At 53.5% G+C, this 13,408-nt stretch overlaps 1 protein-coding gene across 4 annotated transcripts in view; it reads right to left on the minus strand.

The window, feature by feature from the left end:
* Window positions 1-7,322: 7,322 nt before the first annotated feature.
* Window positions 7,323-13,408, minus strand: part of PGF (placental growth factor) — a 52,469-nt gene continuing 46,383 nt past the window's right edge. For 2 of the 4 annotated variants that reach the window (XM_047864362.1, XM_047864363.1), the window contains 4 exons: window positions 12,888-12,964; window positions 10,795-10,824; window positions 10,627-10,689; window positions 7,323-8,098 (listed from right to left, as the gene is read on the minus strand). In XM_047864362.1, the coding sequence (XP_047720318.1) occupies window positions 8,071-8,098; window positions 10,627-10,689; window positions 10,795-10,824; window positions 12,888-12,964 (198 nt within the window). In that variant the 3' untranslated portion in view covers window positions 7,323-8,070. The other 2 variants (XM_047864364.1, XM_047864365.1) reach the window with 2 other exon arrangements.

Here is a 13,408-nt window from a genome sequence, read left to right on the forward strand (position 1 = left end):
GATCGCAAGAAAGTCTTCGGTTGGGGGAAGTACTGAAGGAAGATGCAACCACTCAAAATCTGAAACAAGAGGCTGCGTTTACTGCTTGCTTCAGCCAGGGAGAGCTGTACTTGTAAGGCACTGGGTCTGAGCAAGGTTAATTTCCTATGGGTTCCAGGGGACCATGGAGTTCAGGGGTGGGTCAGCTTTCAGAGTGTACAGGAATTGGCTGACCTCTGGCCCTAGAAGCATGGTCAGTGGAGTGAGGCTGTCGCTGACTGGTTATTTTCGGGGTGTGCTTATTACTGGTTAAGCGCACGGTTTTAGGTTACTGAAGCGCGTGGTCATATAAACCGGGTTTATAACTGGTTCTAAGTGTTGCTTGTTATAGCCACAGAACAACTGGGCTTTTCCTAAGAGGATGGGAAGGTTTTCTTCTGGGGGAAAGGGGAGGGGATGGCAGGGAAGTCTACACCTACATAAAGATCTCAAAACATATTGAGTAAAAAACAGTTCCCAAATGCTGCCTCCAACGTGATGCCTTTTATATTTCTATTTTTTAAACCTCCACACAACACAAGACCACATATTATCACTATATCATAGTGTATTAGGATTCTCCAGAGAAGGGGTCTCAGTGAAACAGACCATGTGGAGCCTTTGTTGCTGGAGCTAATCTTGATTGGCTAGGACTGGTTTCTAGAGAATCCCAAAGACACCGGGAGCCTCCTGGATTTGGACTCAGAACTTGGCTGTGAGAGAAGAGGCCCCCCCTCCCCTCGGCCTCCCCCAGGGCTGGGACTGGTGAGCAGCTGTAGCTCCAGTTGATCTGGGAGGACCGTTCCAGAATGCAGGCCCAGGTTCTGACTGAGCCCTCCCCACCAGGTGATGGCCTCCACGACCCCCACAAGGCTGGCCCTGCGACCACAAGTGAATCAGTGAATCAGAGCCTGCAAGGCCTCAGCTGCTGCCTTTCCTGCCTCTAGCCTGAGGCGAGGTGGCCCAGCCGCAGCCAGCTGTCAGCCCCTGACCCTCCCGGGGCTGAAATTCTTGGGGCAGATTTCTCACCCTCTCAGTACTTCCAGCTCATCTGGCAAGTGAGAAGACTTCACAGGCTTCAGAAGGAAGAGGACGGTGGCAGAGACTGCTTTGAAAGGGATAAAGAGCTCACCGAGGGGAGGATATCACCATTACAGTCTAAACCTCAGACCCCAGCTGGGCGGCAGGCGGTCACATGTCTGTAAACAACCAGCGCTGTGTGAGCACAGAGGCTCCTGTTACCGAGTTGCCCACATGGGTGGCCCGGCAGGCTTGCAGGGGTGGGTGGGGCAGGGGCCCCAGAGGAGAGAGGAGAAGGGGAAGGCTTGCAGCATGGGGGTCGGAGAGTCTGACCGAGACCAGGCCTGATTCGCAGAGGGCCTCCGTGAGAGGTCAGTAGGGTGGCACCCTTTCCCCATCACCCAGGTAACACCCTCTCGGGTGGGAGGAACAGGGAGGGGGGTGGCCAACTCTGTGAGGAAGCTCCCAACCTCCTCCCTGCCTGACAGGCCTGCCTGGTGGTCTCCATGGTAACAAAGTCACCTCAGGGACTAGAAACATACATCTTTTTGGCCCGGAGCCCCATGGCCTCTGAGGTGGGGCCCACAGAAGGCTGGGGGGGGGGGGGGGCCAGGCCCTCATCTGCCTCCGTCACAGCCAATGTCAGGGGGAGGAGGGGCACTCCACGCTTCCCTCAGGAAAGGGAAGGGTCAGCCTTCTGTTGGAAAACAGCTGCTGGACTCTGGTGCTGACAGACAGCCATCTTTCCACACCAAGGCCCTGTCCCGTTACTGCCCTGTCTGGAGCCTTGATTTCCCACCAGAGTTTGTGGAGAGGCCCTATTCTGTCGACCCACTCAGCCCACCTCGCAGATGTCTGGCCTGCTTCTCAGGCTGGGAGTAGACACAGTTCTCCTCCCCTCTTCCTCTCCTCCGTCCCACTCACTGATAAATTTTTAAATTCTGGCTCACTTAACTTTCATGGCTGTGGACAAGCCCGGGCCTCAGCTTCTTCATTTGCAAAAAGTGAAGGTAGAAATAGATTATTTGTAAGTTTTCTTTCGGCCTTGAATCCCCAAATCACGTCACTCTCCTGCTTAAAAAATTTCAGCGCTTCCCACTGTCTAGCAAAGCCCTGACTCCCTAGGATGGCATCCAGGGCCCGGGCTACCTTCTGGCCTTTTCCATCACTCTTCTGTTTGACGGACCTCAAGCATCAGCCAAACTGAACCACTCGAAAATCCCTATACAGTGGTGGGTCGTCCACCTCTGGGTTCTTTGTTAATGGCAGGGGGGCAGGGCGCTCCCACTAGACCGCCTTCCCTTGTCACCTCCCCCCACTCAACCTTGCCTTTCCTCAAGTCATGGCTCGAGTGCCACCAACTTTGCAAAGCCGGCCCTGGTTTCCCCCATGTGCCAATCATCCCAGATACCTCAGATTTCTTTGGTAGCACTTGATCTGCATTTGCTTAAGCCGCGGGGCCTTCTTTCCATTTATTCTAATTGCCTGCACATAGCGCATATCTGACTCCTTTGACTAAGTTTATTTATTTTTGGGACAGAGAGAGGCAGAGCATGAACGGGGGAGGGGCAGAGAGAGAGGGAGACACAGAATCAGAAACAGGCTCCAGGCTCTGAGCCATCAGCCCAGAGCCTGACGCGGGGCTCGAACTCACAGACCGCGAGATGGTGACCTGGCTGAAGTCGGACGCTTAACCGACTGCGCCACCCGGGCGCCCCTTGACTAAGTTTTTAAGATCAATGTCTTACCCATCTCTGTAACCCTAGCTAATCTGGTATTCCACGGGGTCGATCTCTGCCTGGTGTCTCTCTGAGTGAGCATCTCTCAAAGAACATTAGGGCCTTCAACATGAGGGAAATATTGTAGTGCTCTCCCAAGCCCTTCCCTCATTCCCAAATTACTTTAAGTCATCAGGAGCTCTACAACAAAACAAAACAAAATCTAGAGCTCTTTCTCTAGATCTAGCCCTGAGCCCTTTTATTTCCCTCCCCTCTCTTAGTTCTTAGGTAGATCAACAGCCTCTCCAGCTAAGGCCTCTCTCCTTATCCTCCTTATTTCTTGCAGAGTGGGATTTTCCTTAATAAGCAGGAAACTGGGAAGGTTTTCACTTGGTAATATATTTTGCCCCCCACACACGTATCTACTACAAAATGCCCGCTCCCGGTAGCCTCAAAGAATGCTCATGAATGAATGAATGAATGAATGATCAGGATAGCCAGTTCACACGCATAATTAGGACCAAACTCTAATACCTCTGGTCTGGTGTCCCTAGAGTCCATTCTCCATACAGGAGGCAGAGGGATCTTTCAAAAATGTACCTAGTATCACTTCACCCCCCTGCTCGAAACCCTCCAATGGTTTCCCTCCACATTATAATAGAATTCCGCCTCCTCCCCGTCTTGTAAAGCCCTTCATAACCGACCCCTGCCTACCTGACATCACATCTTGTGCCCTTCCTTCCTTGCTCGTCATGGGATTCCTTCCATGCCTTTGCACTGCTGTGTCCTCTGGTTGAGTGCTCCTACTTGTGATCTTCACGTGACCAACTCCTTCTTGTCCTTCAGATTTCACCGTAAATGTCATCTCCACAGAGGCCATCCATGACCTCCTGGCTCTAAAGTAGCTTCCCCCTCCATCAACTGATGAATGGATAAAGAAATTGTGGTTTATAAACACAATGGAATACTATGTGGCAATGAGAAAGAATGAAATATGGCCTTTTGTAGCAACATGGATGGAACTGGAGAGTGTGATGCTAAGTGAAATAAGTCATACAGAGAAGGACAGATTCCATATGTTTTCACTCCTATGTGGATCCTGAGAAACTTAACAAAAGACCATGGGGGAGGGGAAGAAAAAAAAATGGTTAGAGAGGGAAGGAACCAAAACATAAGAGACTCCTAAAAACTGAGAACAAACTGAGGGTTTATGGGGGGTGGGAGGGAGGGGTGGGTGGGTGAGGGGTACTGAGGAGGGCACCTGTCGGGATGAGCACTGGGTGTTGTATGGAAACCAATCTGACAATAAATTTCATTTAAATAAATAAATAAATAAATAAATAAATAAATAAAGTAGCTTCCCCCAAACACAATCTCATCACCTTTCCTTATTTTCCTTATATTCTACTTAGCCTCTATCGCTGCATGACAAACTGGCCCCAAACAATTAATTATGAATGTATCTCACAATTCTGAGGGCCAGGAAATCAAACAGTGGACACTGGGTACCTCTCATCTCTGCTCCACGGGTCTGGGGCGATGGCTGTAATGGCTGGGAGCTAGAACAGCTGGAAACTGATCGAGCTCTCTCACTCTTGCTCCCGTGCTCTCTCTCTCCCTTTATATGGCTGGCTTGGGCTTCCTTCCAGCATGGTGGCCTCACGATAATTAGACTTCTGACGTGGCAGCTCAGTCTTCCAAGAGACCAAAGTAGAAGCTGCCAGTTAGCTCAAAAGGAAACATTTTGGGTCCCTTCTGCCGAAGGGAGAAGACCCAGGTCAACTCAGATTCATGGGGGCGGGGAACAGAGACCTCAGCTCTTGAGGGAAGTAATGTCAAAGGATTCAAGGCCATCTCTAATATGCCAGAGCCCCATTTTGGCAAGAAGACATTTCCTTATTAATTTTTTTTTGTTTATATGTGTAACTTGCTTATTGAGCAAACAGTGGGTATAAAACAAACTAGCTTCCTTCCTTTATTGTTTCTAGACGAACTATGTTAATCATCCTTTTCCTGTCTCTTAATAGCATTTTGGGGAGATCTTTTTTTTTTTAAGTTTATTTATTTATTTTGAGAGAGAGAGGGAGCACAAGCAAGGGGAGGGGCAGAGAGAGAGAGAGAGGGAGAGAAAGAGAATTCCAACCAGGCTCTGTGTGGTCAGCGTGGGGCCCAGTGAGGGGCTCAAACCCACGAACCATGAGATCATGACCTGAGCCAAAACCAAGAGTCAGACGCTTAACCGACTGAGTCACCCAGGCGCCCCAGGGAAATCTTCTAATGTTCCTGTCACTTTAATTTAGGAAAGGCCCAGCCCCATCTAGGCTGGTCTATCCAATTTAAGACCAACTCGTTTTCCTCCCTCAGGCAGGGTATGGATTTGTCCCAAGGGAATGGGGAGGTCATGGGCACAGTCTGCCCTTGTACCTGCCCTGCCCTCTCCACAGCTCCTCTCTCCTCTTTTACACGCGGTCAGGAAGGAGTGACTGGGGCAAAGGCATGCTTAGCTGTGGCCGCGTCTTCTCTGCGGTGAATGCATCTGGCATGATGGGCATCTGGAGGCCAACTCTCTTGTGGGGCACACCGCAGGGCACCCCACAGCACTGTTCCCTGATGCGTTCCCCTTCCAGCTCTATATCTGACACCCCCACTCAGCGCTTGCCCCAACCCCACACCCACACAGCCCACAGCCCATGGGGTCTCCTTACCTGCAGCTTTTCCTCTCAGGAGAACATGTGCAAGGCAGCTCAGGGCCATTCGCCTCCCACCATGTCCCCCTGGCCCATGGGAAATGCCTGCTGGATGCCCCTCTCTCTCCTCTGTCACCCTTCAGTTCTCCACTCCCCCCAGGTGCCATCCAGATAGCACGTGGGCTAATCTGCACAGAGCAAATCCAGCTCCGGGGAGAAGACGCGAAGGGGTCGGCAACCCAGGTCTCCAGGGACCTCGCCTCCCCCTCTCTCCCCCTCCCCTTCCCTGGTCTCCGCTTGTGAAGACTGAGGAAGGGGGGTGCTGGGTGGTGTTTGGGGCCACCAGTCATCTCATAGTAAATCCTGTAGGAGATGTGTCCAGCCCCAAATTGTTTCTCTTCGTTTTAGAGTGTGACATACTCAAGACCCCTTTTTCCTTAGTTCTGAGTCTAGTCATCAATTTGAGCAACAGAAAAGTCCATCCAATATCTTGCAACATATAGTCGGTCTCTCCCCTCAAATATAAGCTCCGCGAGAGCAGGTCCTTGCACGTTAGTCCCCACTGAATCCTTGGTGCCTCAGACCGTGTCAGGTGCACAGGGGGTGCTCTACAAACACGTAACGAGCAAATGAAGAGGGCCCTCTAAGACCTATGGGGCTGCCGGTATGGTCAAATAGACCAGCCACTTCCTTTCCTATTCGTTCCTGCTGTGAGCCTCCCGCCCCGGATGCAGATTTTCACTTCCGGCCTCTGGGAGCTTCCCTGGTCTCTGGCTCTCTACAGGGGTCACTGGGGTGGGGAAGCTGACCTCCATGTGAGCGGCCCTGTGGGGGGTCCCTGGCTCGGAGCCAAAGGCCTGGCAGAGGGGAAGGGGTGCTCTTCTGAGCTTTCAGTCTGTCAAAGGCAGTGGCTCAGGATGGCTGCAGCCCAAGAGTGGAGAAGTAGGAGAGAAGTGCATCTCTCCTGTAAAGTGTGTCCCCTGAGGCTGGCCCACAATGCCTCCCCCCCCTCCCCTGCCGTGACCATGCCAGAAGCACATTCTGACCAGACTGTCCTCCAGGGGGGCCCAGGCCTCAGGGAACACACTGCCAAGGGCAGCTGCCTCAGCAGGGCTGTTCCACCCCACCCCACCCCACCCCTACCGGCCTGTCCATGGCTTCCCTCCAAAGCCTGAGGCCGGCCCCTGCCCACTGGGTCCCTGTGGTTTTGTCCTGAGCCGCCTCAAGTGACAGAAGTGGGGAATTCCCCCTCCCACAACACCACACAACATAAACACACACACGCCTTGCAGGTCGCGGGCAGGTGGGAATCTGGTAGTACGTGGTTTGGACTGAAAAGAGAAAAAAGAAAATTTTTCTCATTTCATGCCAAGGTGTTCAGGAGAAGGCAGAGGAAGATGGGAGGTAAAAGGAAGAAGAAATCGGGCAGCATCTGGGAATCCCCGCCCGCGCCAGCAGCCCGAGCAGGCTTGGGATGCTGCAGCCGGGACGTCTGGCCCAAAGGGCTGGGAGAAGCCTGGGAACCCCCATTCCTCAGGGGCCAGGGGGCCGGCACCGGACTGAGAGTGGGACGGCCCTGGGGGAAGGGGAAAGGGAGTGTGCTCTTGAATGTGAGGGTGTTCGGGGTGGCTGGGGCCAGGGCCCCCAACTTTGAGGCCAAGATTCCATCTTGGGAACCCATCGCGACGGGAGGAGCGGACCCCAGGGTTTTGCCTGAAGCAGCAGGGGAGAAGACACTCCAGGGTGCGGCAGGAGAGGCCGGAGCCGGCCCCAGGGCTGCCCTGAGCGCAGCCTCCCTCTTCCTGTCCTGGTTCCACGTTTTTGCCGTTGAGGCCCACTGCTGCGGCAGACACACTCCCCTGGGAAAGCTGTCTCCAGACTAGAATACTTTATTCAAGAGAATCTGGCTTGGCAGCCGGACAGCCACCGAGGGGCGGCTTGCTCCACGTCCGGCCTAGGGCCGCCTCTTTGCTTGTGTCCCTGAGAGGGGCAGGTGGTGATGCCTTGACCGTAAAGAACAATGTCCCAGCACGAAGCAGTGCAAGACGTCAGGACAGACTAGGGCGCGAGGAGTGGCAAAGGCCCCCAGGCAAGCATCGTTCTCTGGGGTCGGCGGATCTCCAGGGTGCGGAGCTGCTGCCCAGAGGAGGAGGAGGAGGACGCAGAAGGACCCCTCCATCCCCGGCGTGCCTTCCCCTCCAGCCTGGGCCCCGGGCGACAGAACAGGCTCCTCCGCTCCTGCCGGGGCGAGAGGCTCCCAAAGCCAGCGCTGTTGGTCCACACGGTCCAGGGTCGGAACAGGAGGCAGGTCCCATTCTGTCTCCTGCTCCCGGGAAGCCCGCCGGGCCCTGGCGTGCCCCTCACAAAGCCGCGTCTGCGCGCTTCTCCCGCAGCTGAAACACATGGGTCCGTGGCTGCCTTCTTTCTTTCTCTCACGTTCTGTTTAAGGCACTGAATTCCTGAGGGTCCTGTCCCTCCCTGCCCCTCATCCTGGAGGAAGCAAATCATTCAGCAGGGATACAATTGGCTAATAAATAGAGGGCAGGTGTCAGCAGGGAGGTAACTGAGAGTGTGACGGTAATAAATACAGGAGCCGGGTGGGGGTTGTCTCTCTTCTGAGGGGCTGGTTACCTCCGGGGAACAGTATTGCCGCACCTGCCAGAGACCAAACACAGAAAGGGGGTATCAGCACCCTGTGAGGGCAGGGTCCCTCCTATGGGAGGGGGGACAGGCCTGGAGGGAATGCTTGGACAGGGAGCACAGGGAGATTGCAGCACTCCTGGGTCTCTGCTTGCACCGAGGCCAAGAAGCTAGGAGTCACCCTTCACCAAGCACTTACCCACGTGCCCGGCCCTGTGCTAAGCCCTCTTTCATTGCCCTTTAACAACATCCCATGAGGAAGGCCCTGCTATCATTACCCTTTAGAAGACAAAACAAAAACAAAAAACAACTAAGGCTCAGAAAGGTTAAGAAACTTGCCCGAGGTCACACAGCTAGTCAGTGACAGAGCCAACTTTGAACCCAGCCTGGCTTCATGCAATAATGCCTCCGGTTACTCTAGGACCACAGCCTTCTAACAGGGGTACGGGCAACCCTAGATGTGCATGAAGATTGTCCAAGGGGTATGTGAGTACTGATGGTGTTAAGAGAATCAGTTTTCAGCCTCCACATGTCCTCTGCCTGAAGACTGCATGAGAAATTGCCTGAGGTCTGTTTCCCCCACCACCTTGGTCACAACTGCCCCGCTCCCTTTAGGAAGGAAAGAAGCATCTTGTCCTTTCCAAATCCAGCTCAGTGCTTTGCCCCAGGATAAAACCAGTGGGGTGGGGACAGTGACCTAAAGGACAACCTGAGATATCCATGTAGGTGCTGAAAAAGGAGATATGGCCAATGACCAGGTAACCAAGTCTTTCGCAAGTCAAGTGGTTTCCAAGTCTTCGCTTTCAACAAAATTGAACAATTTAACCGAACTGTCAGCTAATAAGCCAAGAGAAGTAATTTTTGTTAGCAGATCACCTTGAGGCTTTTGGCAAATAACTCGGAAGGAGTCAAATGATTGTATGACATCTAGTCCCATTTACTTCTTTCTGGGAGCATGGTTTCTCAACCTTTCCCTCTATTAAAAAATGAAAATGGAATTAATGCTGAATCCTGTCTCAGTCTGGCAGGAGGTAACATTCATTAGTGGATTCATTAACTAATTGAAAAGAGGTAGCCACCATCATCTCATTGAGATGCATTCCCTGTAAGATTGATTACACTTTTATGTTTAACATTTATTAAAATACGACATATTTGTGCTGTTTTGATCAACTGGTACTACTAATAATTACTGTGATAACTTATTCCAGGAAAGGACTTAGTTTAGAGTTTTCTGTTCACAGGAAAATGAAAACAATTCAAATTTATACACCATTGTTATGGCAGATAAATGTGACAAGGGGACACATAATGGACTTTTGAACATTAAAAAAAATATTAAATTAGGGGCGCCTGGGTGGCTCGGTCGGTTAAGCATCCGACTTCGGCCCAGGTCATGATCTCACACTCCGGGAGTTCAAGCCCTGCGTCAGGCTCTGTGCTGACGGCTCAGAGCCTGGAGCCTGCTTCTTCGGATTCTGTGTCTCCCTCTCTCTCTGCCCCTCCCCTGCTCACACTCTGTCTTTCTCTCTCTCTCTCAAAAATAAATTAACATTAAAAAAACAAAAAACAACAAAAAAAATTGGGCTGAAATTCTGTGGGGGAAGTAGAATGGAAACACAGGTTCAAGTTAAAAAGAAGCAACATAAACATGCAACTATTAAAGCAAAGCGTTCACATTTGTTTTTAAGTGCATGGTGGGAACTCTTAGGGTGGCTGATTCTATAGGGTGTACCCAAAGAATTACATAGTGACTTTATTAAAACATTAATATTTATAACATGCCAGAAACGATATCCTATGTAACTATGTATAATTTTGATGAACTTCTAATTTTTAAAGTTCAATGTCAACTTAAGAAGCGAGGGAGCACGTGGGCTTTTGAAATTCTCTCAGGAGATTCCCAAATGAGATGTTTGAGGACCGCTGTCCTGGCAGATGGAGGAACGGGACACTTTCTATGGGGGGCTGCCTGGCAGGGGCTGGGGGCGGGGGCGGTGCACATGGACCACACTGCCAGCTCTTTCCCCAAGTCCATGCCCGGGCCCAGGGGGGAAGCGAGGGCTGCACACATTCAGGAGACCGGCATCCCCAGCACCCCTGTCTTCACAGGGCCACTAGGAAGTAGCCCCAGATGTGTTTTCAGTTGTGAGAATATTTTTCACTAGAATGCAAGCACTATAAGGAGCAGGAAGCATGTTGGTTTGTTCGCGGAAGTACCTGGAACACAGTAAGTGCTTGGTAGATGTGTGTAGAATGACTGAATGTTCCCCTCCTTCTACACACAGAGGAAAATGAGGGGCAGAGAGGTCACGTGACTCGCTAAAGGCCATGAAGAGACTCAGGGCTAAGCCTGATGAAGAACCAAGTTCCCCTGATGCTTCCTGGGCCCTAGATTCCCTAGGAGACACTTGCCTGTTCTGCCCCAAGACTGCCCTGGCCTTGCCTTTCCCCTTCCCGACCACTGATCCCTGCTGGCAGGGCAGGGGCCCCCTCTGGCCCAGACTCCTTGCCATCCCTGGTCCCCCCCTCCGCGCACTCACAGGTGGCAGTCTCTGGGTCTCTGCTTCTCTCTCTTCCTCTTCCCCCTGCCCTTGGGTCTCCTCCTGCAATAAGCCAAAAGCGTCAAGACAAAGTGGCTGGGGGCCCCCATGCTAGGACAGAGGCTGGCAGGCCCGAGAATAGCCCGGAGCCCCAGCCAGGCCACTTACCTTTCTGGCTTCATCTTCTCCCGCAGAGGCCTGGGAAAACAGACAGAGAGACCAGGGGACAATCAGGAAACCAGTAAGTAGGGGGCTCCCCGCCACCCAGGCACCTCTCAGACATCCAGCCCTGGTCCTGCGGTTAGTGTTGACACCACCAGGGGGCAGAATGGAGCCAGTGAGGGAGGGATGGCCAGAGGCCTCTGGACTTCAGCTTCCACTCAAAGCTCTTGTGACCCCACCACTAGAATTAGGAACCTCCTCCTGGGGCCCCTTCCCACAGCCTTGTGCACTCCTCCGCCTCTTGGCATCAAGTCTGTGGACTTGCGAGTTTGTTCTCTGCTGATTTTCTCTGTTCAGTTCCTTCCCTGGTACCTGCCCTTCCCCCCAGAGTGCATGCTGGGAGTTTCTGCAAGGACAGTGAATGAGGGGCAAAGCCACGGACTGGAGGGTGGTTGCCACCAGCTCAGGATGCCTGTTGGGGCACAACGGCCACCCCCACCCTGGGGATGTATGACACTGCGGGCGACAGCGGGGGGAGTGCGTGAGGGGGTGACACGAAGGGAGGTGAGCACGAGCCCCACAGTCACCAGGCATGTCCGGGTTCTGCCTCCAGGGCTGTGGCTGTTGGCCCAGAAGTGAGAAGAAAGGTGTCCCTGTTGCCCAACCCATTGGAAGGGAACAGGGCCTCCGTCTTTCCTGGGAACGGGGGTGGGGGCGTGGGCAGTATGGTAACAGTCGGCTTTGGGGCCGGGCAATGCTGCCCTAGGCTGGCTGTCGTCCTTAGGAGCCAGTGCAGGGTACCAGGGCATCTTGGTACCAGGGACTGCCTGGTCATGTCTCTGCCATCTTGGGTCAGTCAGAGACGGTCTGTGAGCCTTCGTCTCCTCGGTCTGCCTGCCCCAAAAGAGTGGCTGTGAGGGCAGAGGTGACGTAGAAGGTGAAATGTCACCATCTGGCACTGTGCCCAGGAGGGTTCATTACGGAGCTATTGTTACATGGCTAAGCCCTGGCCAGGACGGAAAGGAGGAAATGGATTGAAGCAGGGCCTCCAATAGAGGTGGAGTGAAGAGGGCCTAGAGCCTGGGCTCTGGTCCAAAAGGGGTGGCCCGAGTCCTGGACAGGAGGCAGGGCAGCAGTGGGGCTCCTGAAGAATGTGGTTATGGCCATGAGAGGCAGCATGAGAAATGGCAGGCTTAGGGATTATAAGGGCCGGGGTTCATGGGGATGACAATAGTACCTGCCTCCTAGGGTTGTTATGAGAGGAGGGACCTTGTCTGTCTTGCTCACCACTGTATCCCAAGCACCTAGGGCAGTGCCTGGCATACAGCAGGCACTCAATAAATGTTTGTTGAATGAATGAGAAAACATTCAAGTGCCTAGTGGGGGGCACAAAAGAGGTGCACACAATAAATGGTGCTTCTCCCCCTGTCTTCTGGCCTCAGGTCAGGGCTCGGGACCTCTAGTCTGGTGCCTCCATCTATGTATGGCCCAGGGCACCAGGAGAATGGGTTCCAGCCCATTTCTCTCCTCCCTGAGCCTGGTTAAAGTGCCAGGCCTGCTGCTCCTGGTAACTAATGTTCAGGGTGCTCTGGGCAAAGGCAGCAAGACTGCTGGTTAGAGGCTCTGCCAGGCGGAGGTTGGCTTTAAAGAAAGCCACTGACTCCTTCTTTCTGCCACTTTTCTCCTGCCAGAGCGTATCCCTCTCTGTGCCCCTCAGTCCAGTCGCCCCTTCCCTGGGCGCCAGCCTGGCCTAGGACTAAGTCCAGGCTGGCAATGTCTTAGCCCCAGGCACCTCTTCCAGGGCTGTGGTGGCCCCCTCCCACCTCAGGGAGGGGGAGAGCGCACCCCCAGCCCCTCCAAGGCTGGGACGGACCCTGGCTTCCTCTGCCCCTGTGGCTTCTCAGGCAACTGTGTTCCAGCTGATGGGACCACTTCCCCGGGCAAAACTGGCTGATGCGGAGCATAAAAGGCAGCTGCCACTGGTCCCTTATTTCCTTCGTCTCCCTCAGCCAGGAAGACAGCACGGGAGGGATGGGCAGCCACTGGGCTGAGGCTCCCAAATGAGAAGGGCCTGTCCCTGCCGCTCCCCGAGGACCTACCTGCACTCGCAACGGACGTGCTGAGAGAATGTCAGCTCCACGTAGGAGGGCCGGTCCTCAGAGTGGATCTTCAGGAGCTTCCAGGAGAGAAAGGTTTGAGGCCGGGATTGGAGGATGGCCCCTGGGTTTCCAATAGTCTCTCCACCCCCTCCCCGGGAGCGGGACCTGACTCCTTGCTTGCCACCAGCCTTGGGATCACATGCTCTCATTGTGCTTTGAGTCGGGGGCAAACAGCCCTCCCACCTGCATGTGGATCTGAGGGAGGCCCCTGTCCCTCCTTCCGCGGGGCCACCAGCATGGCAATAGTGTAGGAAGGGGGACTCTGCTGTGGAGTCGGAGCGAACTACGTACAGTCTTGGTTCTTCTACCTACTGAGCCAGTGAAACGCCAGCTCTGAACCTCAAGCGCTTCATCTGTGAAATGTAAATAACACTTGCCTTGAAGGATCACGTGTTGAGGTAACAGAAACAACATTTAGGAGCACCTAGCACAGGGCTTGGCCTTACTAGCAAGTGCTTAGT

Source organism: Prionailurus viverrinus, chromosome B3 (assembly GCF_022837055.1).
Source record: "Prionailurus viverrinus isolate Anna chromosome B3, UM_Priviv_1.0, whole genome shotgun sequence".
NCBI lineage: Eukaryota > Metazoa > Chordata > Mammalia > Carnivora > Felidae > Prionailurus > Prionailurus viverrinus.